Source organism: Neophocaena asiaeorientalis, unplaced genomic scaffold (genome assembly GCF_003031525.2).
Source record: "Neophocaena asiaeorientalis asiaeorientalis breed wild unplaced genomic scaffold, Neophocaena_asiaeorientalis_V1.1 scaffold246, whole genome shotgun sequence".
Lineage (NCBI taxonomy): Eukaryota > Metazoa > Chordata > Mammalia > Artiodactyla > Phocoenidae > Neophocaena > Neophocaena asiaeorientalis.
Window position 1 is genome coordinate 3,609,695 of NW_020174551.1, and position 24,996 is coordinate 3,634,690.

Consider the following 24,996-nt stretch of genomic DNA (forward strand, 5'->3'; position numbering starts at 1 on the left):
CAGGGAAAAAGAAAGTGAAACCACAACAGAGGTACCAGTACACACCTACTAGAATGGTTAAAATCAAAAACACTGACATTAACAAGTGTTGATGCTGTTGTGCAGAGGTCAGCAAACTATGGCCCACAGGCCATACTGAACCAAACTGTACACTTAAAACGGGTGCATCTTATAGTATCTTAATGCAGGTATCTCAATAAAGCTGAACAAAAAATGGGAAAAACTTTAGGTTTAGATGGGTTGCAGAATTTTATGGAGTTTTAGAAAAGTAGTACTGTGCATACTGTATGTTATATAACACCTCCAACTGGTTTTGTAGCAGTATCCCATATTTAAACACATTAATACAATTACAGCAAACAAGTATTCCAACTAAGTGAGATGTCTAGAAACAACTGGACAGGTCAGGTTTTGTGGACCAGTGAGTTTTAGAACCAAAGTTTAGAAAAAATTTTGGGTGTACAGAGTTTTTAAAATTTAGTCTTGCAGATAAGGACTTATGGGGCTGTACCTGTTTTTGCATACCCTATATGTCCTGAGAGCCTCTTATGTGCCACATACTGTTGTTAGGTGACTGCAGGGCACAGAAACACAAGCAACCCTGTTCTTGCGGAGACAGGAAGATAGGAATAGGAAGACAAGATAAGGGAGATAAGTATGACGCAGTTCCTACTGACCAGGGCTCACACGGTACAGGGAGTCAGATGCAGACAAGGAACAGCACCCAAGGCAGATTTTGATAATGCCATAGGAGACCTGGGGATGGAGAGATTAATTCAGTGGTCTCTGAGGAGACCAGGCTGGAAAGAGAGGCTGAGTTCCATCATGGTGGGTCTTATACGCATTTTATCCTGTAACCAACAGCACTTCATTTATTAAACTGGACTCACCAGTGATGCTCTCTGAGTCTCTGTGATTGATATTCATGAGGTTTTCTTCACCCGTCGGTGATGTAGAAGTGGCATTCTGGGATTGACTCATGCAAGATCCTTTCTTGTTGTGGTTGAGCAGGACAGCTTTGGTTTGAATCAGAGTAAAGGAAATCCATCAAGCCATTCAATAAAGAAAGGTTCTGGTCAAATGGATATTTCCTTTTAAACAGATTTTTTTGTTTTGATGGTCAAATGACATCTGGAGCAATGAGCGCTCTCATGTGATTATCACTCCTTGGATGGTCATGACCTAAAACAAAGAACACATCAAGTGACTTTAGAATTCAGCATGCTCATTAATAACAGCAGACCAATTACCCAGAACGTCTGTCATTAAGAATGTCTTCCGGGCTTCCCTGGTGGCGCGGTGGTTGAGAGTCCGCCTGCCGATGCAGGGGACGTGGGTTCGTGCCCTGGTTCGGCAAGATCCCACATGCCGCGGAGTGGCTGGGCCCGTGAGCCATGGCCACTGAGCCTGCACATCCGGAGCCTGCGCTCCGCAACGGGAGAGGCCACAACAGTGAGAGGCCCGCGTACCGCAGGAAAAAAAAAAAAAAAAAAAGAATGTCTTCCTAATGATACACACACCACATGGATAAATCTAGATATAATATACTGGATGAAAGGGTCAGACAAAAAAATCACATAGTTTATGATTCCATTTATATAAAATTCTAGAAAATGTAAACTTATCTATAGTGACAGAAAGCAGATCAGTGGTTGCCTGGGGTTGGGGAGGGATGACCAAGGGGCAAGAGGAAAGTCTGGCGGATGATAAATATGTTCATTATTTTGATTGTGACAATGGTTTCACAAGTATATACATATGTCAAAACTTATCAAATTGTATATTTGAAATATGTGCAATCTAATGTAAATTATAATTCATTAAAGCTGTTTTAAAAATTTAAAGATAATCTACTGTTTAAAGTAAAATAATAATAATATATTGTGGGGTCTATAACATACGCAGAAGTAAAACATATTAAAACAACAGCATAAAGGCCAGGAGGAGAAAAATGGAAATATACTATAGCAAGGTGTTTATACCATACATGAAATAGTAAAATATCACTCAAAGGGGAACTGTGATAAATTAAAAATGTATACTATAAACTCTAAAGCAAACAATAAAATAACTTAGAAATTATAGATATAAACCAACAAAGATGAAACGGAAGAATATAAAACAGGGTTTCTCAACCCTGGCACTACTGATATTTGGGTCTGGAAAATAATACTTTGTTGTGTGCATTGTAAGATGTTTAGCAGCATGCCAGTAGATCCCTCTTCCCAGACCCTCTCCTAGTTTTAACAACCCCCAAATGTTTCCAGACAGTATCAAATGTCCCCTGGGGGGGCAAAGTTGCCCCCAGTTGAAAACCACTGATATAAAAGATGCTCAACCTCACTTATAATTAAAATAAATAAAAATGTAAAGAAAATATTTTTCATGCATTGGATCAGCAAACATTAAGTTTTATTATATTCATTGTTGGAGGGGTACGGAGAAAGCGGTACTTATACTGTTGATAAAAGTACAAATTGATACAAGCTTTTAGAAAGGCTATTTGGCAATGCCTACCGAAGTTTTCAATGCACATACACCATAATTTAACAATTCTACCATTAGGAATTTATATGATGGAGATACTCACAGAGTATGCCAAGATGTAGGCCTAAGGATGCCCATACAGTATTTTCTTTTTTTAAAGCATACGTACACAACTGGAATCAAGATATCCATAAAGAAATAGTTTAATAATGGTATATACAAAGGAATATAATGCATTAAATATATGCGTATATTTTAAAAAACCCAATTGTTGCAATCAAAAAATCTTCAATATTAATTATAAACTTAGCTTTATATCAAAAGACAGTCTCTACTAAATAGTGTCTACTTAGCAACATGCAGCTTCTATTTATGGCTAATTCATTTTCATGCCTACTATTTACAGGCATTATAAACATGATGTGTTTTTTTTACAAGAGTCACCACCAAGAAATAGAAAAGACCAAAATAAAAGCACTAAAGGAGACTGAAAATGGTCACTGAGGTAGCACAGAGACACACTGTCAGCAACTACTAGGGAAGAGTTTCAGAGACAGAACGGGCAGCAGAATTAAACATTACAGAAAAGTCAAAAAAGATCTTTGGTTTAAAAAAGGTGGTATACAGAGACCATAAAATCAACAGTAACCTTCTAGAAACCAGTTCAATCAAGAGATTAGGCCCAAAGTCAGGCTGTAAGTGATCAGGAAGCAAGACGGAAAGAATGGAGTTTAGTAAGTATACAACGAGATATGCAACATCCAGGCTTTCATGGATTTCCGTGGACAAGTAAAATTTCAAAAACTTCTGTGGTTATTGGCATAGGGTTGCTGTTTTTATACTTCATAAATGAAAAAAAAATGTACAAGGAAAAACACATAATAAACAACATTCCTTCCCAGAAAAGTTTATAATTTTATGTTGACATAAAAATTTTCCTATATTTGAATTCAGAAAATTTTTATAAATTTTTAAAATTCTATTTTATATAAACAATTATTTTCTTGAAACATGTTTGTCAACATAGCAATCTGTACTAGCCAGTGCAACATGAAGTAAAGCTCAAAAGTATTTGTTTAGGTACTTTGATTTTAATTCCAGTTGTCAAAAATTCATTTTCACATCCAAGATCAGTCTACTGCGTGCAATTAAATTCTGCCCCATGTGCTATCTTATTGTCCAAACTGCCATTCCCAAATTAACCACTGAAAGGGCAATGGAACGAAAGTGCATCAAACCAGTAAAGATTTGCCCACCCCCATCCAGTGAGGTTGGGAGGAGGCCGTTATTGAGCCTACCAGAGTGGTTAAGAACATGGATTCTGAACTCCAGCTCTACTGCCAGTTGCATGACCTTGAATAAGTTACTTAACCTTGTTTCTTCATTGTAAAATGGGCTTAATAACATGGTCTACTTTATGGGGTTACTATGGGGATTAAGTGAGTTATGAGAGGATAACAGTAGCACCTACCTCAGATGGTCACTGGGGAAATTACATGAGTTAATACATGTAAAGCTCTTAGAACAATACCTTAGAATACAGTAAATACTATGTAAATATTAGTTATTATTATTTCTACCACCACCAAATAGTACAATTTTAATCATTATCATTATTATTACTGTACCTTACACAAACTTGGGCACACTGTAAACCCTGTTGACTGCTAATACAATCTGCTCGCAACCTAAGAAGTCACATTTACTTCCTGCCCTCTGATGAGTGATGTTAGTTTTGTGCCCTTAATCATTTTCTTTCTACCTCTGTGATTCATGAACAAACTGAAAGCTTGCAGAGTCAGAGTTCTAAATGTAGTAGAAACTAAACTTTGGCAAGCACAAGCAACACATATTCAGTGCATTTCCTAGTTTGTACACACTTATTCTTAGTAACTCCTTGAGTATCATCTACTTGCTATGCTGGATCTTTATTCACTCTTTTTAGGAACAACTTCACGGCTTTTTTTAATAAAACAGTCAACCAAGCATGCGTTATTTAACAAGAAGGCAGCCTTTGTAATTCTTGCACATTTAGGAAAAAATAAAGTAAACCAGCTAAGTGACTTATTTTAATAAGAATGAGACTTAAAAAGAACAAACAAAACTTGTCATTGATATAAACCTTGCTGGCAGAATACAACATGCTGATGACTTAGTTAGCCTAGCCATGGAAACTAAAATGGTCAACAGTGAGGGCCTAAATATAGGCCCTGTGCCTTAAAAAAATCTTGCTACTTCCTTAAAACGGGATACTCTGGCCAAAACAGACTTATAGAAAAGGCTAAAACAATTCAGGACACTTCACTTTGACAAGAGTGCAGAGCCTAGAAATACAGTAAATATAATGATGTGACAAACATTTAAATTGGAAAAATATATTTAAAATTTTTATTGTACAAATAATACTTTGGGGATTAATTTAAAATACATGTTGGCTGCTCATCTGAATGCAGAAGTGGGAACAGTGCCAATCACCAACTCCAGCAGCAGCTCTTGTAGACAGTGTCAACCTTCATCCAGACAAAAGATAAACTCTATAATTTAAAACATAAAATAAATGGACCATGTTTCCTATATTAAATCATAGATTTTCAACAAAGACAGAGACTCACTAATTTTTAATGTATCTGGCTACATCAAAGATAAAATTTACAAAAAATACACAATAATTTTAAAATCAGATATTGAACCACAAAAAAAAGACTATACAATGGCTTCAGTGCTAAAAGCTGAAAAAAAGGGTGGCAGGGGGTGTCACCCCCGAAATCCAACCTGGATAGTGAGAAGCAGATCTTACAAAGGCAGAGCCCACACACCAACACCAAGGGCAGCTTCATGGGTGAGCCACAGTACACTACATTCCGAAACAGTTACTCTACCAGCAACTGTGAAGTTCACCCTGAGGGGCTATTTGGTCCTAGCAAATACTTGATCCCTCTTTTTTTGTATCATTCAATTTAATGACCAGTAGGGTTTTCAGAATATAAACTACATGGAGGCAGCTCTACTTACAAGCAGGACAAATTCCAAAAGGCTGTTAAAGCCGTTAGTCTAAAAGAAATCCGTTAGTCTAAAAGTCCAAAACCATGAGTGAAATTTAGGTTTATGGTGTCTGTATTTCCTCCGAGCTGGTATGTTTTTGGCATTAAAAAAAATAAGTGTCCTGTTTTGTTTACAATGAACATTTACTGAGGCAGGCAACCCCTCCCTGCCACAATCTCCACCAACATAAGGGAGGCAACCTCTGGCAGCTAAGGAATCCACACCAGAGTTTCACCTGCAGATTAGAAAAGGCTTTGAACCCATGGTGCGTCTGTGGCTTTTGATAAGTTTCCACAGCGCCACTTTCACTCACCATGCTCAGCCTTTAAGTTCTTGAACTACAACTTTAACCTGAATTTCAAACCTTTGACTAAACAGGCATCCCATTTTAGAGATGATCCTCTGCTGAAACCATTTCAGACATGCATATTTCTTCACCGTTGGCTGACTCTCAACTGCACAGGCACATCTTTTTTCACACATCCTGGGACTGTCCTTCGTAATCATTCTTATTGTCCAGACATATATTTAATATGTATAATCTCCTCACTTTCAATTTTTTACACTATTTCTATTTTAGTGTTCATCCATCTATCACTAGTACTGCTTTCAGAGATAAAATGGGGGGCTTCCCTGGTGGCACAGTGGTTGAGAATCCGCCTGCCAATGCAGGGGACATGGGTTTGAGCCCCTGCATTGGGTCTTTGTTGCTGCGCACGGGCTTTCTCTAGTTGCGGCGTGCAGGGGCTACTCTTTGTTGCGGTGCGCGGGCTTCTCATCACGGTGGCTTCTCATGTTGCGGAGCACGGGCTCTAGGCACGCGGGCTTCAGTAGTTGCAGCGCGCGAGCTCAGTAGTTGTGGCTCGCAGGCTCTAGAGTGCAGGCTCAGTAGTTGTGGCGCACGGGCTTAGTTGCTCCGTGGCATGTGGGATCTTCCTGGACCAGGGCTCCAACTCATGTCCTCTGCATTGGCAGGCGGATTCTTAACCACTGTGCCACCAGGGAAGCCCTGGAGGCATAATTTTAGATGTTGCTTGTGCTTGGCATTTGGTTTCAAGCCAAATATTAAAGAAGGTTTGAAGAAAAAATTAGTCTGCTGTCTTGTTTGCAAAGATACTGAATTTATATTCCAGTAATCCAGTCTGAACTACTGCAGTGGAAAGGGATACTGTTTCTCTATATTTCCTCAACAAACAGTAAATAGCAAGAGAATGGGTGACTGCTAATAAGTATCTGATTCATCAGGGTCTTCAAATCACTAGGAGCTAAAACTACCACAGCAACACTGAAGAAGGTTTTCTAGGCAAGGAACCCTCTGTGAGCTGATGATTAATTTTACAGCAGCCACATTATACAACTGTGATTGTATATTCTGTACTTTACCTTTTCTAAAATTAGGCAAATAATCCAAAATAAAAAGAATATTAGGCACTTTTTCACGAAAGCCAGGTCTAGTCATTACTAGAATCCTTATGTTTCATATTTTACATCGACATCCTCATCAAAGTGCAATGACAATTATTAAAATATGACCCCAATCATGAGGAAAACATTAAATCATGCTTTCATACCTACGCTTTAAGAAGTTAGGAAAGCAGGATTTAAAAGAAAATGTTAAAAGATAATATTTTATGGTGTTTAAATAATTAAGTTTTACCCATCTGGAAAATTTACACACCCAGTGTGCTACAGTAACAACTATGGCACCTAATAAAGAGTTATCACTATCTGTGGATTTTATTTTCAAATTCTTGGAAGTATAATATTAAACATGTTAATAAATATGCTTCCTTTTCCCATTTGGCATTTCAATGAGTTACACATATTGGTATTCAAAAGTTAAAGTCAGAAAAGTTAAATAGCACCTTTGTATTTGTAATGGACTATGAAATAACATATACTACATAACCCATTTATTTTCATAGACTTTTCATTAGTTATCTACATTCACCAACTGGTAATATTAAAACAATCTCTCTGTGCCTCAGTTTCCTCATTTATAAAATGGGAACAATAATAGTACCTATTTATGTGGCTTAAATGAGTTAATACTTATAAAGCATATATAATAGTATTTTGTAAACAGTGAGCATTACTTATGTGCTTAATATAATTTAAAAGTTAAATAGATAAGGATGTAGCACTATAAAATACAAACAACACCATTTCATGGTACCTGGTCATGGGACGCAGACTTAGAAGATATAGGATTCATATCAGTTCCTACGCTTCCACATTGTCAACAGCTCTAGCTCTCAAAAAGAACATGCTTTTATAAAAAGCATGGCTCTATATCTCATCTGGGATTGCCACCTAACAATAATTCAGGAGTTCTAACAATTATTCTTACCTAAGGTAATCCTTTCTTGTCACTAACTACTGGCCGTAGAGAAACTCTTACAAAAATTTACCCAAATAAAAAGCCCATGATGGGTATGCAGACTAGTGCAGCCGTTCAAAAGAACCATGGAAACTATGTTGTCAAATTAAGTACACACATACCCTTTGATCCAGCAATTCTGCTCCCAGGTATATCTATCTCAAAGAAATTCTCACATCAGCCCATAAAGAGACAGGTGTGAGATTGTTTCCTGCACTGCTATTTGTGGTAGTAAGCTGAGGGCCTACTCCCTCTAGAGTAATAGGTAAAATGTGGATACATACCATGGAACAATACAGCACTAGAAGCACAGTGCTGAGTGAATAAAGCAGAAGCAAAAGGAGAGAGACACCATAATGCAATTCACATAAATTAAATTTTTTCTGTATTATGAATACATTAAAATGCTTGCCTTGCGGGGAGGAGAGTAGGGGAATTTGGAGCAGGGTATGGGGATAAAAGGGAAATTTTAAAAAAATCTATGAAGTCCTACTGTTCTTTTGGCAGGCTACTTATCGTATAATCATTATTGCAACTCTTCAATCCTTAATGTCTGAACATGTGCCTGGAGGTGAAAACATTTTCTGGAGACAATGTATGTAGAACTAGCAATCTCTGCAATGTAAACTATGTGGGGCACAGTTCCTGACAATTTCTTAAAAGGCCATGCTGCTTTTATATTACTACCTAGCTGCTCTAAAGCACTGTAATTAGATTTCAACTAAAGAAATGGTTAAAAAAAAATACAAGTGAGATTAAGCCTCAATGTTGACATCTTCAGGTGTTTGGTTATCTGGTAAAAGTTTTGAAGGGAAAAATGTTTAAAGTTCAAAGATGACAAGAGTTTAAAAGTGGTACATAATAAGTTACATTCCTTAAACAAACCTATTTATCATCTGATGAAAATCAGCCACAAGTGACACTGAAATTTCCATTCGGTTTCTCTCTTTTTCTTTAAAACACACAAACACAACACACACATATGCGTGTGTGCACCTTTGTCTTTCATTATAAATAAAGTCATATGTTCATTCAAAAAACATTCAGGCAGTAGATAAATATGGGCAATCAAATAAAAGCTCCTTGTAATCTTTTACCATCATTCACTGGGAGATAGACTGTTGATATGCGTTTAGTAGCCTACTCATTTATCTTTCCATGCCAACATATTGTCAATCTACGCCATCTTTTTAATGTAACTCACTTAGTAATGAATTACACAGTATTCAGAATATACAATTATATAACCACCAATTTTTTCCATCAGTGACTTTCTAACAATTGCTCATCCACTTAAAACTCAAGAATCTAAACTTTTTTGTAAAAAGCTGGGTAGTATGTAAGCCTTCAGTCATCTATTATCTTTGTTGTTGTTATTGTTTTTAACCCTTTAAAAATGGAAAAACCATTCTTAGCTTATAGAACTGGCTAGATTTGGCCCACTGGCTATAGTTTGCTGACCTCTGGTCTATACCTTAAATCACAGTATTTTTGCACCACAGAAGAAAACAATGACACAAAACTCTTAAAGAAAATGCAACAAGTAACTGAATAAGTATAATAGTATCAACATCATATTTTCAAAATTCTACTTCTAGACAGGAATTCCAACTTTTGCATGATTTCCCAGTGACAGTGAGTATCAAAAAAGAGTAGATATATAAAAATCCTAAAACCAGCATAGGCTACTAGTTATACATCTCTAGTTTTATCCCTTTTTCCCATAACCCATTTTTTTCAAACTTGTTTCTGTAAAAGATCATGATTGGCTTAGAAATGTGAAATCCATGGCAAATTATTATTTGGCAGTCAAAAATAATTTAGTGACGTCATATGTAGTTTAGTCAAAGAAAATCGGATAGAAAATAGCTCAAAATTACTAAATGCAAACCTCAAAAGGGTAGTCTTCTTGCACACATTCACAAAATAGTCTTGGTTTAGTTCTCTAAGAGAAACATCAACTCCATACTTGAACTCTATCTGAAATTCTGTATCCTTTTAAGAGGGCACTATCTTCTCTGAACCACCTGGCAAAAGAGCTACATAATGTTATATAGTATAATCAATTCTAACACTGCAAAAGCTTTTTCAGCATAGGGTTTTCTTATAACTTCTTTAAAGAATGGAGACTGCGTTTAGTGTGAATTACTGAAATTTTTGAAAGTTTGGTAAATGGAGAAAATAAGTTACTTTAAGGGTTATTATTATCAAATTAAACCTAACAAGGCACACATTTCATCATTTTAACATCAACAGTGGAGGTCCTCTTAGGAAAGAAATGCTTTTTGTTCGGGAAAATACATGGAAAAGGCACTTAGGGTGGAAGGTAAGGCCTTGCAGCATCAAAGGAAGGCAAAGATGCTCTGCATAAGACTAGGGAAACAATTGTTTGTTTTTTCCCCTCTAGAGAGGGAGAGAGAAGGCAAGGGGAAGAAATCCCATCCAGATGGCAGTAACTCAGAGGCCACAGAACACTAGGAATTTGCAGAAATCTTAGGGAGGGTTTTTGGCTTCTCCATAACATGAAACTGAAGGTTCAAGCCAACTGTTTAGTTCTTAAAGGGTCTGTCTGGATACTCAGATGACATTTAGGTATAGACATGTTAAAATATTCACAAGAGTGATTGCTATTAGGAATTTATATTCCAGGATATTAATAAAGTCATCATAGCTATATTTTAAATCTTTTTTTAAACACAGAAAATTATGTCCTTTTGACTAAAGTAATGATTAAAAAAAGAAAAAAAACAATTATAGGTCTTCAAAAATGGATAATGCAGAGGAAATGGCATTATAAAGTTTGTGGATTTCCTATTCTCTTAACCAAAAATGGGGGGAAACATCTCGAGCAGAGGTATTTTACATAATAGATTATGTGGGTACTAAAATATGTACTATACTTCTAGAACCAAATAAATCCTTCCACAACAAATCAGAAAGCATTTTCTTTCAACGTTAACTGGTAAAATTTAGGTAGTAGAGTAAATCAAAAGACACCATCACCTGAAAACCTACAAACACTTCACAGAAGGTTAAGAAATAAACCAAACAGATATAATCATGCTGGCAGACTTAAGAATACTTCTGTATAATCTGCTCTTCCAGACTTAGCTTCAAATCAAATAGCCAAGAAGATGCCCTGAAACAGCACTTTCACAGAGCAGTAAAGTAAATTCAAAATTTAAAAACAGAAGTTCAAGAAGAAGTTCAAAATCCACGTCCTCATTTTTAAAAAAAAATTTTATTGGAGTATAGTTGATTTACAATGTTGTGTTAGTTTCAGGTGTACAGCGAAGTGAATCTGTTATACACATACATATATCCTCTCCTTTTTAGATTCTTTTGTGTCCTCATTTCTGTCTCCTCTAACAGTCAAACATAAACTTGCTTTTGGTGGCTTAAGGTGATCCTAAAGTCTTCAGTTATTTTAAAATTAAAATACTTAAAGCCTTTAGAAGTAAAAGTTTCCAAAAGCTGCCAAAAGAAAAACTGTAGGCAAGATAGCTCTTCAGATCAATGAAGTAATCAGTGGCACCAGGATATGCAATCTTATACGACCAGGAACAGGGTGTAACTTAAAATGGGGGTGAGTGATGGTCAGGATAGAATATTTATTATAAACATATTTATAAACATATATAATTCTCAAATGATTCTAGAATTCTGCATATCTAAGACATATAACCATGTTAGTAATATAATTCTACTAGGCAAGAGACATTCAAATTATATTATGGTTTAGACATAAGACTCGCTGTTTTCCGAATCAGTTGTCACAGTCAACTCTAGGACTTCAAGATAAGGTTAACTTTTGAGGGAGAATTGACATGTAGTGGATGATTTTGGTTTGCCAATGAAATTCAGGAATCAATCAATCTGCTACTTGTTCTGAGCTGCTAAAAATAATAAGTGGACTATAGATCAAAATAATCCTTATTCCAAAAACTTAAGTCCACCTATATCTCAATACCTTGCAAATGCCAGGCATTCAATAAACATCTGTTAAATGAATGAATCAATCTGTAGTCAAGTTACATCCTTGCAATCCGCAGTAGGGAGAAAATGGAGCCACATGAGAAACAGAAGACAGTTAGAGCATCTGAAAACTGAAGGCTTTCTTAACCCAATTTACAAAGATCTGCATAGGCCTCCCATGGGTTTCAGTAAGAAATGTGAGCATACAAGCAGGGCTATATCAGTTAAGCCCATCAGTTACACTGAAGTTGAAAACATCCCCTAGAAACGGGTTTGACAACAGTGTGGCAAAAAACCAGAAAACGTTTAATACTTGTATCCCCCGCTTTTTGAAAGTTGACTTTATGCCACTTTGCTTTTATGAAAGACCTACATTAGTACCTGTTTTCTCTAACTAAAAAAATGAAAAAAAGACATTTGTTTTGCAGAGAAGTGTTACAGAGGCAGTGGTCACCCTGAGCAGTGAGAGGGGCACCACCAAGCTCCTTCCCAGGGAACTACACTCAGCATCTCAGCATCAAGCCTCTATAGCCTTGAACCATGTCTGTGACCATCTGCGCTTTATCCTGACTTATTTTGTGTAGCTGTTAGTAAGATGTGTCCTAAGGTAATTACTTCGCTTTATACCGGCTTTCCAAAAGGTTTCATAGGAACGCTCTACTTTCTGATAGCAGGGGAAACTTGTACCCAATCCTCCCACCCCATACCCATTTTATTTTAGAAACATTGATAGTAAGATGTTTTCTCCTTAAAGTTAAGACATGGTAATGAGAAAGGTCCAACAGACTGCAATGGGAAGGGGGAAAAAGTCCTTAGATAGAATAGAATAAAAAGAAGTTGATGACTCAGGAGCATAACTATGACTAGCAATTACTGTATTATGGTGACTATGGCGATATGCTCCAGGATTATAAGCTTTTAAAGAGTTCTTTCTCCCTACACTAAATGATCTCAAATTGCTAATTTTTTGGAGACTCAAGTCCTCTTCTAATTTTCTTTTCTCCCTCACTGTGAGGCTATCAACCTTTGTTGCCAGTGTGCCTCTCCCTTTTCTAACCTGCTGTTGGCTGAGAAACCAGATTATCAGAGAACCCAGAAGTTGTCTGCTTGAGACCAAACCCTAGGACCTGTTTTTTGACCCTTGGCTAGTTCCTCAAGTACCTTTTCTTTCATCCCTTCAGCACTAGGGATTCAGCTGGCTTGCTTCTCTTCCTTTGGCACTGTTACCAAGTGCCTTTCTCATCTGGTGTTCTTTTCTCTAGGCTGGCTATGAATATGCTCGGTCCTTTCTTTACTGTCTCCTAAGAAAAGTATAGGTCCTCGTCTCTTTTGTGAGAATTTTACTGTTAATCACTATAGAGAAATACAGTGGAAACACGGAGAAAATGGTTTAGGAAATCTTAAAATTTTTTATTGTGATTTTGCTCCTTAATCAGTATTTACTGACTCCCCTACTTGGATGCTCCCAGAAGACTGTATGCTCAATTTTTTCCTCACTACACTATGAGCTCCTTGAAAGAAGCTATCTTATTTTTGTATGCCCCAAACCTTAAAGCAACTGACATACAGTAGGCTCGCAATACATGCCCAGCTATAAGCGTAATGATTAAAAATGTCAACACACTGCATTACAGAAGTAACTGAATGAACAAAATTGATTATTAATACACTTCAGTCCAGCATCAACTAAATGAATTGCCTTGAAGAACAAAATCAAGCTAAGATTGAATATTTGAAAGAAAGCACTGTATCTGCTTTATGGAAAACTCTGTATAAGAGTTTGTTGATAAAAGGGTGATATATCATTGTTATAGCTGTGACACAGTACCCACTTTTCTTGTAATAACTAAAGAGAATGAGTTGTCAGTTTTGTCAGAAAGCTAAACCTGAACCTTTGGCTCACTGCTTAGTTTTATAATGTTTTCCACAAAGAGCATTTGCAGCTGTTTATGAATACATTTAAAATAAGCCCCATATCAAATAAGAAATGACCAAATATCTTCTTTAAGAAACTCACAATCAATAATATGTCTCATTTGTAATCTTTCAATTTTGTGACTAAACATAAAACAAAGTCACACTCAGCCATTTAGCCTAGTACTAGCTAAAAAGAGAATGGTTGAAAAGAAAATTTTTTTTTAGGTTGTTAAAGGCTTTAGGAACAGTAGTGCTACCTCAGAGACATTGTAGTTGGTTTCCAGTCTCCTCTTCCTTTCTGCCTTCAGACAGAGAGTGCTCTCTCTTAACCAACAAGCTTCCCTTTGTTTTGATTTATACCACTGGTCTGAATAACCCCAAAGCACCATGCAACATGCCTATGACTGAAAGCAATTAAGAGCTGAAAGCAGAGTTCTGGCACTTGGACCCCAAACATGTACTTACTTTACACAAGTGATGAATTTTTGAGAAAGCCATTTTCTAAGTTGACACAGATTTTAAATATAAAGTAGTTAAGTTCTCCTGAAAAGGTCACAAAACCATGTGGAGAGGGGCTGCTGAAAATTCTTCACCCATGGGCGTCACCCCATAGACATGCCCTCCATCATCCTCTTCAATGGCCTTCTTTTCTGAGACAATTCCATACCACACCTTTCTCACTCTTCCCTGAACCCCTATCTGTCCTCCATCTCTCTTTCTCTCATTCCTCCCACCAATAAACCCACATAATCTATAGTAGATTTCTCTCCAAACTCTGAGAATTAAGTACAAACATAATCTCAGTCATACATTTATACACTTATTGACGGCAGTGGAAATTAGCAATCCTCTACGAAGAGGAACTGCGTGGCTGGAAGACAGAAGGGGGAAAGAAACTTATTTTTCATCATTTCCTTCCAATTTTCCTACCATGTGTATATGTCCATCCAGTTAAAATGTATGTTATTTTTAAGTCTCTACTCCTGCCTTCTCGAAACTTTGCTCTACTGGTTATCCCTATACTCCACTAGCTTCACCCTCTTCCTTGGCCTATTATCATGTCCAAAGTCTTCTATTTTATTAAAAACAGATAAAATAAAAGTTTAAAAATCTCCCTTCCCCAAGACTCTGGGTTCCCCTCTAGCTGCTTTCCTCAGCCACAGAGTATGACTCTCACGCCCTTCTCCTCACCTCTCATTCATCCTTCAACCTCACTGTGATCTGATTTTTCCTGAAACCACTTTCCCTTCAGTGACCAACAGTCCCTGCTAACCAATCCAATCATACCTTCTTAGTTGTTATCTTAGGTCATCTCTGGTTCAATATTACTGACCATTCCCTACTTCAACTTTCCTCCTGTGGCCCCCTGGAGCCTACATCTTACAATGAACGCTCTTTCTCAAATCCCTCCTTTGGATCACCCAGCTCCCTCCCCTTGATCCTTAAATGTTGTTGATGCCAGAGTTCCAGTTGTGACCACGTACTTGTTTTTCATGTACCTTTGTGCAAACCATTCACGACCACAGATTAACCACTTCTTTTGTGTTAATAACTCCCAATCAGGCTCTTCAGACCAGACTTCTTCCTGAGTTCCACTCAAATCTCTCACAGGCTGATTATGATCCCTTGAACTGATCCACTGAACAGCAGATGCCTCCTTTCTCTCACCTTGCCACATTCAATCCATTATCAAATCCTGTATAGTCTAATACCAATATATCTCAAACACACCCACTTCTCTTCATCCCCTCTTCTACCATCCTAATTCAAGCCATCATCATTTCTTAGAATATGAAAAACCTAACAGACTCCATGCTTAATCTCCTCTCTATTCTCCATAAGGCAACAAGAATAAAGTTTTTAAAACTAAACTCCTTTTAAAAAAATTCAAGGTGTTCATAGTATACAGAATAAAATCCACACTTCTAATCAGTCTCCAAGGTTCAGCCCCGTCTGGCCTCTGACTACTTCTCCTCCCTCATCTTGTACCACTCTCCTCTTTGCTCATACTCAGTCACAGGCCTCCTGTCATTTCTTTCCACTTCCTCATCATACTCTCTCCTATCCTGGGCCTTTGCAACTGTTCACTGTACCCAGAATACTCTCCCTTCTTGTTCTTTATATGGTAACTACTTCTCACCCCTCAGGTCTCAGCTGAAAAGTCACCCTCTGGGAGACATTACAAGTCCACCTGGTCTGAAGTAGCCTCCCCTACCACCTTTATTTTCTAACTTAGCATCTAATGTTTCTTTCCCAACATATATTACAATTTACTTCCTGGAAGTCCTCTTCCACACAGGAAGGGGGAAAGTGCTATCTTCCCCCTTTCCTCCTTGCTGATCAGAATGGAAATACAATGGCAGGAGCTCAAGCAACTCAATAAATATTTGTTGTTGAAATGAACTATTAACTGAACTGGTGGGTGAATTCTTTCACCATTAGCATGTATAACTATCAACTCCATTGTTAAACAACATAGTGTGACACTCTTAAATTAGACCCTATTTTATTTGAACTATTCCTTCCTTCTTCATGACTTGTCAGAAACCTTTCTAAAAAGAAAGAACTCACAGTTTGGCAAACTGACAGAGATATATGGATAAGCTTCAAAGATCTCAATGATCTTTACAACATGAATTAGTTCCACTTCTATACCACAGGTAGACTTTGTGTGCTCATTTTCTAGCATGAATAAACCATAATACAGGGTGCAGTTAATCAGAACGTCCCCAAGGTTACATGAGTCAGTAGTAAAGCTAGCAATAAAGTGAGAGCATTACATATTAAGAAGTCAGTTATAAAAGAAATTGCTTTTTTTAAATTAAATTAACTTTTTTATACAGCAGGTTCTTATGAGTTACCTATTTTATACATATTAGTGTATATATGTCAATCCCAATCTCCCAGTTCATCCCACCACACCCCCCCCAAAAGAAATTTCAATAAATGATTTCAATTAACAACCGGTCAACTAGCTGCTTACAGGACAGCTTTCAATAAATGCCTCTTGAATTAAACTAAAAGTACTGGAAAGGGATAAAAAGTAATATACAACAGTCTCTGTCTTAAGGGAAGATGAATATCTAAGAAATCTAAACTCTGATGGGGAAAGTTCCAATGATCTCCATGATCTAGATTAGATCTAAGATCTAATGATCAAAGAACTGTAAGAATATAAGAGAATACCACCAGATAAGAAATAAGTAACTAATGAGTATTAGAACAGAACTGTTGTATAGATAGTCAGTGGCGGGAGAGTTCTTTTCTAGCTGAAGTAGCCTGGCTTCACACAGGAGTAAGATTTAATACAGGGCTCCTCAAGGATGGAAAGATTTCAATAGTGAGAATGGCGGTATCCAGTAGGTAAAGGACATAGAAAGAAAAAGAAGCCCCAAAGCAAACAGCAGGCAGAGCCAATTCGGAAGCAGTGTACAGACCAACTTAAGTGGGAATGATTATGGGGAAGATACTTGGAGCTTTAAATTTGGCTAGTTAAGATTAGGAAGTCTGCCCGAATAGCCAAAGCAACCCTGAGAAAGAAAAACAGTTGGAGGAATCAGGCGCTCCGACTTCAAACTACACCACGAAACTACAGTAATCAAGACAGTATGGTACTGGCACAAAAACAGAAATATAGATCAATGGTACAGGATAGAATTCCCAGAGATAAACACACGCACATATGGGCACCTAATTTACAATCAAGGAGGCAAGAACATACAATGGAGAAAAGACAGCCTCTTCAATAAGTGATGCTGGGAAAACTGGACAGCTACAGGTAAAAGAATGAAATTAGAACATTACCTAACACCATACACAAAAATAAAATCCAAATGAATTAAAGACTTAAATGTAAGACCACACACACTATAAAACTCTTAGAGGAAAATATAGGAAAAACACTCTTGGACATAAACCACAGCAAGATCTTTTTTGACCCACCTCCTAGAGTAATGGAAATAAAAACAAAAATAATCAAATGGGACTTAATGAAACTTAAAAGGATTTGCACAGCAAAGGAAACCATAAACAAGACAAAAAGACAACCCTCAGAATGGGAGAAAATTTTGCAAATGAAACGACAAAGAATTAACCTCCAAAATATACAAACAGCTCATGGAGCTCAATATCAAAAAAACAAACAATCCAGTTAAAACATGGGCAGAAGATGTAAATAGACATTTCACCAAGGAAGACATACAGATGGCCAAGAGGCACATGAAAAGATGCTCAACATCATTAATCACTAGAGAAATGCAAATCAAAACTACAATGAGGTATCACCTCACACCAGTCAGAATGGCTATTATTAAAAAATCTAGAAACAATAAATGCTGGAAAGGGTGTGGTGAAAAGGGAACCCTCCTGCACTGCTGGTGGGAATGTATATTGATACAACCACTATGGAAAACAGCATGGAGGTTCCTTAAAAAACTAAAAATAGAACTACCATATGACCCAGCAATCCCACTACTGGGCACGTACCCTGAACAAATCATAATTCAAAAAGAGACATGCACCACAATGTTCATTGCAGCACTATTTACAATAGCCAGGACATGGAACCAACCTATATGTCCACTGACAAATGAATGGATAAAGAAGATGTGGCACATATATACAATGGAATATTACTTAGCCATAAAAAGAAACAAAATTGAGTTATTTGTAGTGAGGTGGATGGACCTAGAGACTGTCATACAGAGTGAAGTAGGTCAGAAAGAGAAAAACAAATACTGTATGCTAACGCATATATATGGAATCTTAAAAAGAAAAGGTATTGATGAATCTAGTTGCAGGGCAGGAATAAAGAAGTAGACATAGAAAATGGACTTGAGGACATGGGGTGGGAGGGTGAAGCCGAGGTGAAGTGAGAGTAGCATCGACTGTGTATATATATACGCTACCGAATGTAAAATAGTTGGCTGGTGGGAAACAGCAGCATAGCACAGGGTGATTGGCTTGGTGTTTTGCGATGACCTAGAGGGGTGGGGTAGGGAGGAAGGGAGGGAGGCTCAAGAGGGAGGGGATATGGGGACATGCGTATGTTTATGGCTGATTCGCTTTGTTGTGCAACAGAAACTAACACAGTATTGTGAAGCAATTATACACCAATAAAGATCTATTAAAAAAAGAAGAAAAAAAAGGATCAGGAAGTCTGAACTTGATTACATAGGGTACAAGTTCCTTCCTTTCTTTGTTTTCTTTTTTTAATAAATTTATTTATTTATTTTATTTTTGGCTGAGTTGGGTCTTCGTTACTGCATGCGGGCTTTCTCTAGTTGCAGCGAGCAGGGGCTACTCTTCATTGCAGTGCACGGGCTTCTCACTGTGGTGGCTTCCCTTGTTGTGGAGCACAGGCTCTAGGTGTGCGGGCTTCAGTAGTTGAGGCACGTGAGCTCCAGAGTGCAGGCTCAGTAGTTGTGGTGCCCGGGCTTAGCTGCTCCGTGGTATGTGGGATCTTCCCATACTAGGGCTTGAATCTGTGTCCCCTGCATTGGCAGGCAGATTCTTAACCACTGTGCCACCAGAGAAGCCCCTCTTTTTTTTTTTTTTTTTTGATTAAAACTTTTTTTTTTCCTACCATGAAACAATATTGTTTGGTCAGTTGGTCACAACTGGGTTCTAAGTCTCTTTTTTTTTAATTTATTTTTTATTGACGTATAGTTCAATTACAATTTTGTGTTAATTACTGCTGTACAGCAAAGTGACTCAATTATACATATATGTACCTTCTTTTTCATATTCTTTTCCATTATGGTTTAACACATAATAATGAATATAGTTCCCTGTTCTATTCAGTAGGACCTTGTTGTTTACCCATTCTGTATATACCAGTTTGCATCTGCTAACCCCAAACTCCCACTCCAACCCTCTCCCTCCTCCCTCCTCCTTGGCAACCACCAGTCTGTTCTCTATGTCCCCGATTCTGCTTCTGTTTAATAGGTAGGTTCATTTGTATCATTCAAATTCCACATATAAGTGAGATCATATGGTATTTGTCTTTCTCTTTCTGACTTACTTTACTTAGTATGATAATCTCCAGTTCCATCCATGTTGCTAAAAATGGCATTATTTCATTCCTTTTTATGGCTGAGTAATATTCCATTGTATATATGTACCACATCGTCTTTATCCATTCATCTGTCAATGGACATTTAGGTTGGTTCCATGTCCTGGCTATTGTGAATAGTGCTGTTATGAACATAGGGGTGCATGTATCTTTTTGAATTATGGTTTTGTCCAGATATATACCCAGGAGTGGGATTGCTGGATGATATGGTAATTCTATTTTTAGTTTTCTGAGGAATCTCCATACTGTTTTCCACAGTGGCTGCACCAGCTGACATTCCCACCAACAGTGTAGGAGGGGGAACAAGTTTCTAAGTGGAAAGTGACATTTGAAAAATAAATCTGGAGTCAGAATACAGGACAAATTTCAGGAATGGAGAGATTAGAGACAGAAAAATAATTAAGAAAATTTTACCACGTTATGCCTGAATTATTGTTAATAAAGGCATAAACTAGGTGAATAGAAACAGTAAGAGGGATGTGTGGAATTTGTGAGACAGTAAAATAGGACTTACGTGTTAAGTTGGGACTAGATGAACTTTATTGATCCTCTCCTAAAAGATAATTACTTCTAGTATACACCTCAATCATTTGGCTTAAAAACCTCACAATTTTCCTTGTCCCTCACTCCCCTAAGAGTGCTCTTTCTCAGACATTTGCTGCCTCCCACCTACCATCCCCCAAACTGGCTTCTCCAACCACATAATATATTCCAGCCAAAACAAAGGACTATATTTACTAGTTTCCTAGACAAACCAGGAAATTCCCAAACCAATGACTTTGTTCATGCTATGTCGTCTTTAATGTCCTCTCTCTGTTCTTTGTACCCAAAGTCTAGACATTCTGCACACCCCAGGTCAATGCCACTTTTCCCACCAAGCTCTCTCAGAGGCCCCAACTCAAAGTAAGTGTTGTCTCCCAATACTCTCCATTTTTCTCTGAAACACTTTTTTCAAAAAACCTTGCAATTGTTCCTTATCTCTTCTGGTAAACTATATACTCCCCATGGTAAACATAGCCAATTTATTTCTGTATTCCTTCCTTCTGTTTTCATAGGTACTTGAAGATCTTGATAAATAATATATGGCAACAGCACAGTATAATGGCTAAAAGCACAGACTCTGAAAACAGACTGTTTGAATCTGAATCTTAATACTGCCATTTATTAGCTACATGACCATGGGCAAGTTACTTAATCTCTGTATGCTACAATATCTTTATGTATAAAATAGAGATAATAAGAGTAGACATTTCATAAAGTTGTCAGAGGACTTGGCTTAGAACAGTATAAGCATCATAAAAGTATCTATTAAATACAGTGGAAAAATACTGAATATTCTGTGATACATGAGTAAAGCTTTATTTATCTATGGAAGGCAAAATGAAGCCAGTCTCTAGGTACTAAATAGGTATATACAAATTCTTCCTAAATCTTCTTATGTATTCCCTAAGGGTTAGCTGTGTCCTTTAAAGTCTTCCTTATGTTAACAATGGTTCTGTTGTAGTTTGACATTTCAATTTCTGAGAAAATATTTAGTTCAGTTTCCTGTGACAATAAGACACCTAATTGATCTTCTTGCCTCCAGTCTTACCCCCTTTAATCCATCCTCCCATGGCTCAAAGAGTATCTTTCTAAAATGTAGACCTAATGTTTTCCCACTGCTACAAACCCCCTCCATTCCATCCCCGTTAGGATAAAGTTTAAAATTCTTAGAGTCTCATACAAATTCCTCCAAATATGGACCCTGCCTAGTCTCCAGTTTCATCTCTCAACACTTTTTACCATAAAACCTAATCACCTGGCCACATCTCAAAAGCTTTTTGTATGTCATTCCTTTTGCTAGAACATCTCTCCATTAGTTTGCTAGGGCCACCATAACAAAATACCACAGCCTGGGTAGCTTAAACAACAGAAGTTTATTTTCTCACAGTTCTGGAGGCTAGAAGTCTAAGATCAACATGTCAGCAACACTGGTTTTTCGTGAGGCTTGCAGATGGCTGCCTTCTCAATGTGTCCTCACGTGGTTTTTTTTTTCCTATATGCACATGTCCCTGGTGTCTTTTTGTGTCCAAAGTTCCTCTTCTTATAAAGTTACCAGTCAGAATGAATTATAACACACCTTAAAGGTCTCATTTTAACTTAATTACCTCTTTAAAGGCCCCATCTTCAAATACAGTCACATTCTGAGGTTATGGGGGCTAGGACTTCAACTTACAAATTTTGGAGAAACACAATTCAGCCCACAACAACCCCTTCTCCTTTTCTTTAGCCAGGCTAATTCCTATTTGTTTTTCCAAGACTGGCCCAAGCCTTCCCATCCAGGCAGATTTCACTGTCCTGTCTCTGTGTTCCCATAGTACTTCTGCATGCTGCTCTCTGTATGCTGCTATCCCATTAACACACTATCCCAGTTGTCTCTTTCCTTCTTCAGACTGTATTCCTTAAGAGCAGAGACTAAATCTCTAGCACTTAGCACAGTGTCTGTTCCATTGAAGGTATTTACTAAGGATTTGATTATTTAGGGAAAGTAGAAGAACATGGACTTTGAAGAAAGGCAAGCGTGAGTTCAAATCCTGGCTATACCATTTACGTATCTTGTGGCTTTCGATAAGTCACTAAATGCTGACCTTCCATTCTACATAAGGCAGTTATAAAGATAAATGACTTAATTATAATAAAAGCATCCAGTTGTAGGGTTGGTACACAGTAGGTGCTCAATAAATGTTGGAGTACAGATTCTGGGATTGCCTGGGTTTGACACCCAATTCCACCACTTGGTAGCTGAATGACCTTGGGTATGTTAACTTATCCTCTGCTTCAGTTGCTTATCTATTAAGAACATCTCACACTGCTACTGTGAGGATAAGTTAATATAGGTAAAATATTTAGACAGGTATCTAACACTTATAAGTACTATACAAATGTTTCCTATTATATGATCACTGCAGATCTGAACTAATATGACTGGAAATCATGAATAATTTAGTTCATTCAATTACGAAGTTATTTTAAATGTGAATATTACTTTAATGCCTCAGATTTCTTACCACTAAACAGGATAGTAACTAAAGAGGTTCAAAAACTGGTACGGATGATATAAACAAAGATCCAAATAAACATGAAATAATATCATCTGCCTCATTCCTTATATTAGTGTTTAAACATACTTTTGGTATTGAAGTAAAAAATCTTAAGAAACAAGTTTTTCTAGTCTTTGCGACTACAGATGTTAACCATTTGCAGTAGAGAATACCACTCCTTGGCTCATATTTTCAATTTCAGAACCACTAAACCTTTGAACTGGAAAGACCTTTGAGATGAAAGGCCAGTCCTATCATGGCTTACATTAAGTAAACAGGTGGATTTGTAATGGGCTTTCAGGGTCTTAATGAGCAGCTCTATGGAGGACGGGAATTACAAGCAGAGAGAATAACTGGTTCAGAAGTACTAAAGCAGGGTTCATAACTTATTCTAAATGTCCAAGGTATGTAGTAGGAACCAGTATTAGGAAATAACGCTGGAAAATGCCTTTGAATCATCCAACCTTTAAGGTCAGTAATTTCTGAAGTAGGTACCTGACCTGTAACTTTGAAGTAAGGCAGATCTAGGTATGAATCTCCACTTGTTACATAAGCAAAGCTGAGCCTCAGATTATGCAACAGGGTTATTATAGTGATTAAGTGATCAAATGTACATACAGCTCATAACTGAGATGCCTGGCTGATTGAAAGTACTCAAATTTTTGTCTTTCTGACCCCCCTCACCATACGAATAAAAATCTGCAAAATAATAAAACACTGTCTTTCATACAGTATGCGTTTGCTGAATGTCTGAGACTTGTTGAACATTACTTAATTTTAAAAACAGAAAGCTGGAATAACTGCTGAAATGATCAAGTGTCTTCATCCCTGCCCTTTCTCCCCACCAAATGTCCTTCACAATTTCTTCGCAAGTGTCACTGCACCACTATTAACATGCTATTAACATGCTGTAGCTTCCAATTCTACAGCAAAGATTTGAAGGTCAGGAAAAAATAATCATTGAAATAGATAAAACAAACTAAACTAAACAAAACTGGAAGAGTCCATTTCATTTTATTCCTATGGTCCATTCTAGCTTGATGAATTTCCAGTGAAAACTTAGTTTCTGACACAGAAACTGCAGGTTTAAATAAAAGGTTCGTGGGCAAGTAACTGAATTCACCGCTATTATAATGACCCAGAAATCTTTTAAGTGTTTAGGAGACTATCTTTACTCTGGTTCTAAAAGGACATCTGCCAATATCCATTATTTACGCTTGAAACTAAAGGCAACCGTCTTTCTTTTAAAAGACGTGCGGTGTCTGGCTCAAAATCAATCGCAAGAAAAGCCCAACTCAACACTGAAAGAGCTCTTTCCAATACCCTCTCGTCTCGCTCACATCACAGATGGCGACCAAGGCTTAAGGTTTAACGTCCAGACACTAAAGCCGCTTATCGCTCAAGGATGGGGCACCAGGTGGGTGCTGTCCGGCAGAGGATGGGATGCTGCCAATCTTGAGAGGTGCAGCTGGGGTGCACCCCGAGGCCGGAGCCCAACGCCCAACACTTCGCACTTACACTTGGGAAACCAACCGCTTCCCACCGCGGCGGGGCGGGGTGCGGGGGGGACGGACCCGGCGAGGACCCAGTCCTCCGGTACCCAGCTCAGGCTTCGGTGTCCGGCGTGACCTCCGAAGACCGGGAGGAGCGCGGGGTGGGGAGGTTCCTTTGCCTTCAAGGGAGGATGGCAAGGGCAAGTTCGAGTCGTGCGCGGGAAGGTTACTCACAGGAATGGTCCGGCGTCCTCCGTCCTTCGCACGCGCTTGCTCAGGGAGAAGCCTCTAAAACGGCAGCAGCCTGAAAGGAGCAGCAGAAGCGGCCGCCGCTGCCAGTAACAGCCCGGGCGTGGCAGGAACGGACTGGCGATTTCACAACATCATCATTCGGCGACTTCGGTTTTGCAGCTACTCCAGGTCAATGACAGCCCCCACACATTTGGGGAAGAGAGGAGGAAACCCATTCTCCCAGCAGCCTGCACGGCACCAGCGCACGACCTGCTGGGGATTGTAGTTTCCTCTAGACCACGCCCCCTATCTCTAAAG

The 24,996-nt window shown here is 38.0% G+C and overlaps 1 protein-coding gene across 3 annotated transcripts in view; it reads right to left on the reverse strand.

Moving 5' to 3' along the window:
• The window catches only part of TRAK2 (trafficking kinesin protein 2), a 60,475-nt gene extending 35,529 nt beyond the window's left edge, over positions 1 to 24,946 (reverse strand). For 2 of the 3 annotated variants that reach the window (XM_024757337.1, XM_024757338.1), the window contains exons 1-2: positions 24,682 to 24,946; positions 891 to 1,182 (exon numbers count right to left, since the gene is read on the reverse strand). In XM_024757337.1, the coding sequence (XP_024613105.1) occupies positions 891 to 981 (91 nt within the window). In that variant the 5' untranslated portion in view covers positions 982 to 1,182; positions 24,682 to 24,946. The remainder of the gene's footprint in view (positions 1 to 890; positions 1,183 to 24,681) is intronic. The other variant, XM_024757336.1, reaches the window with a different exon arrangement.
• Positions 24,947 to 24,996: the final 50 nt, after the last annotated feature.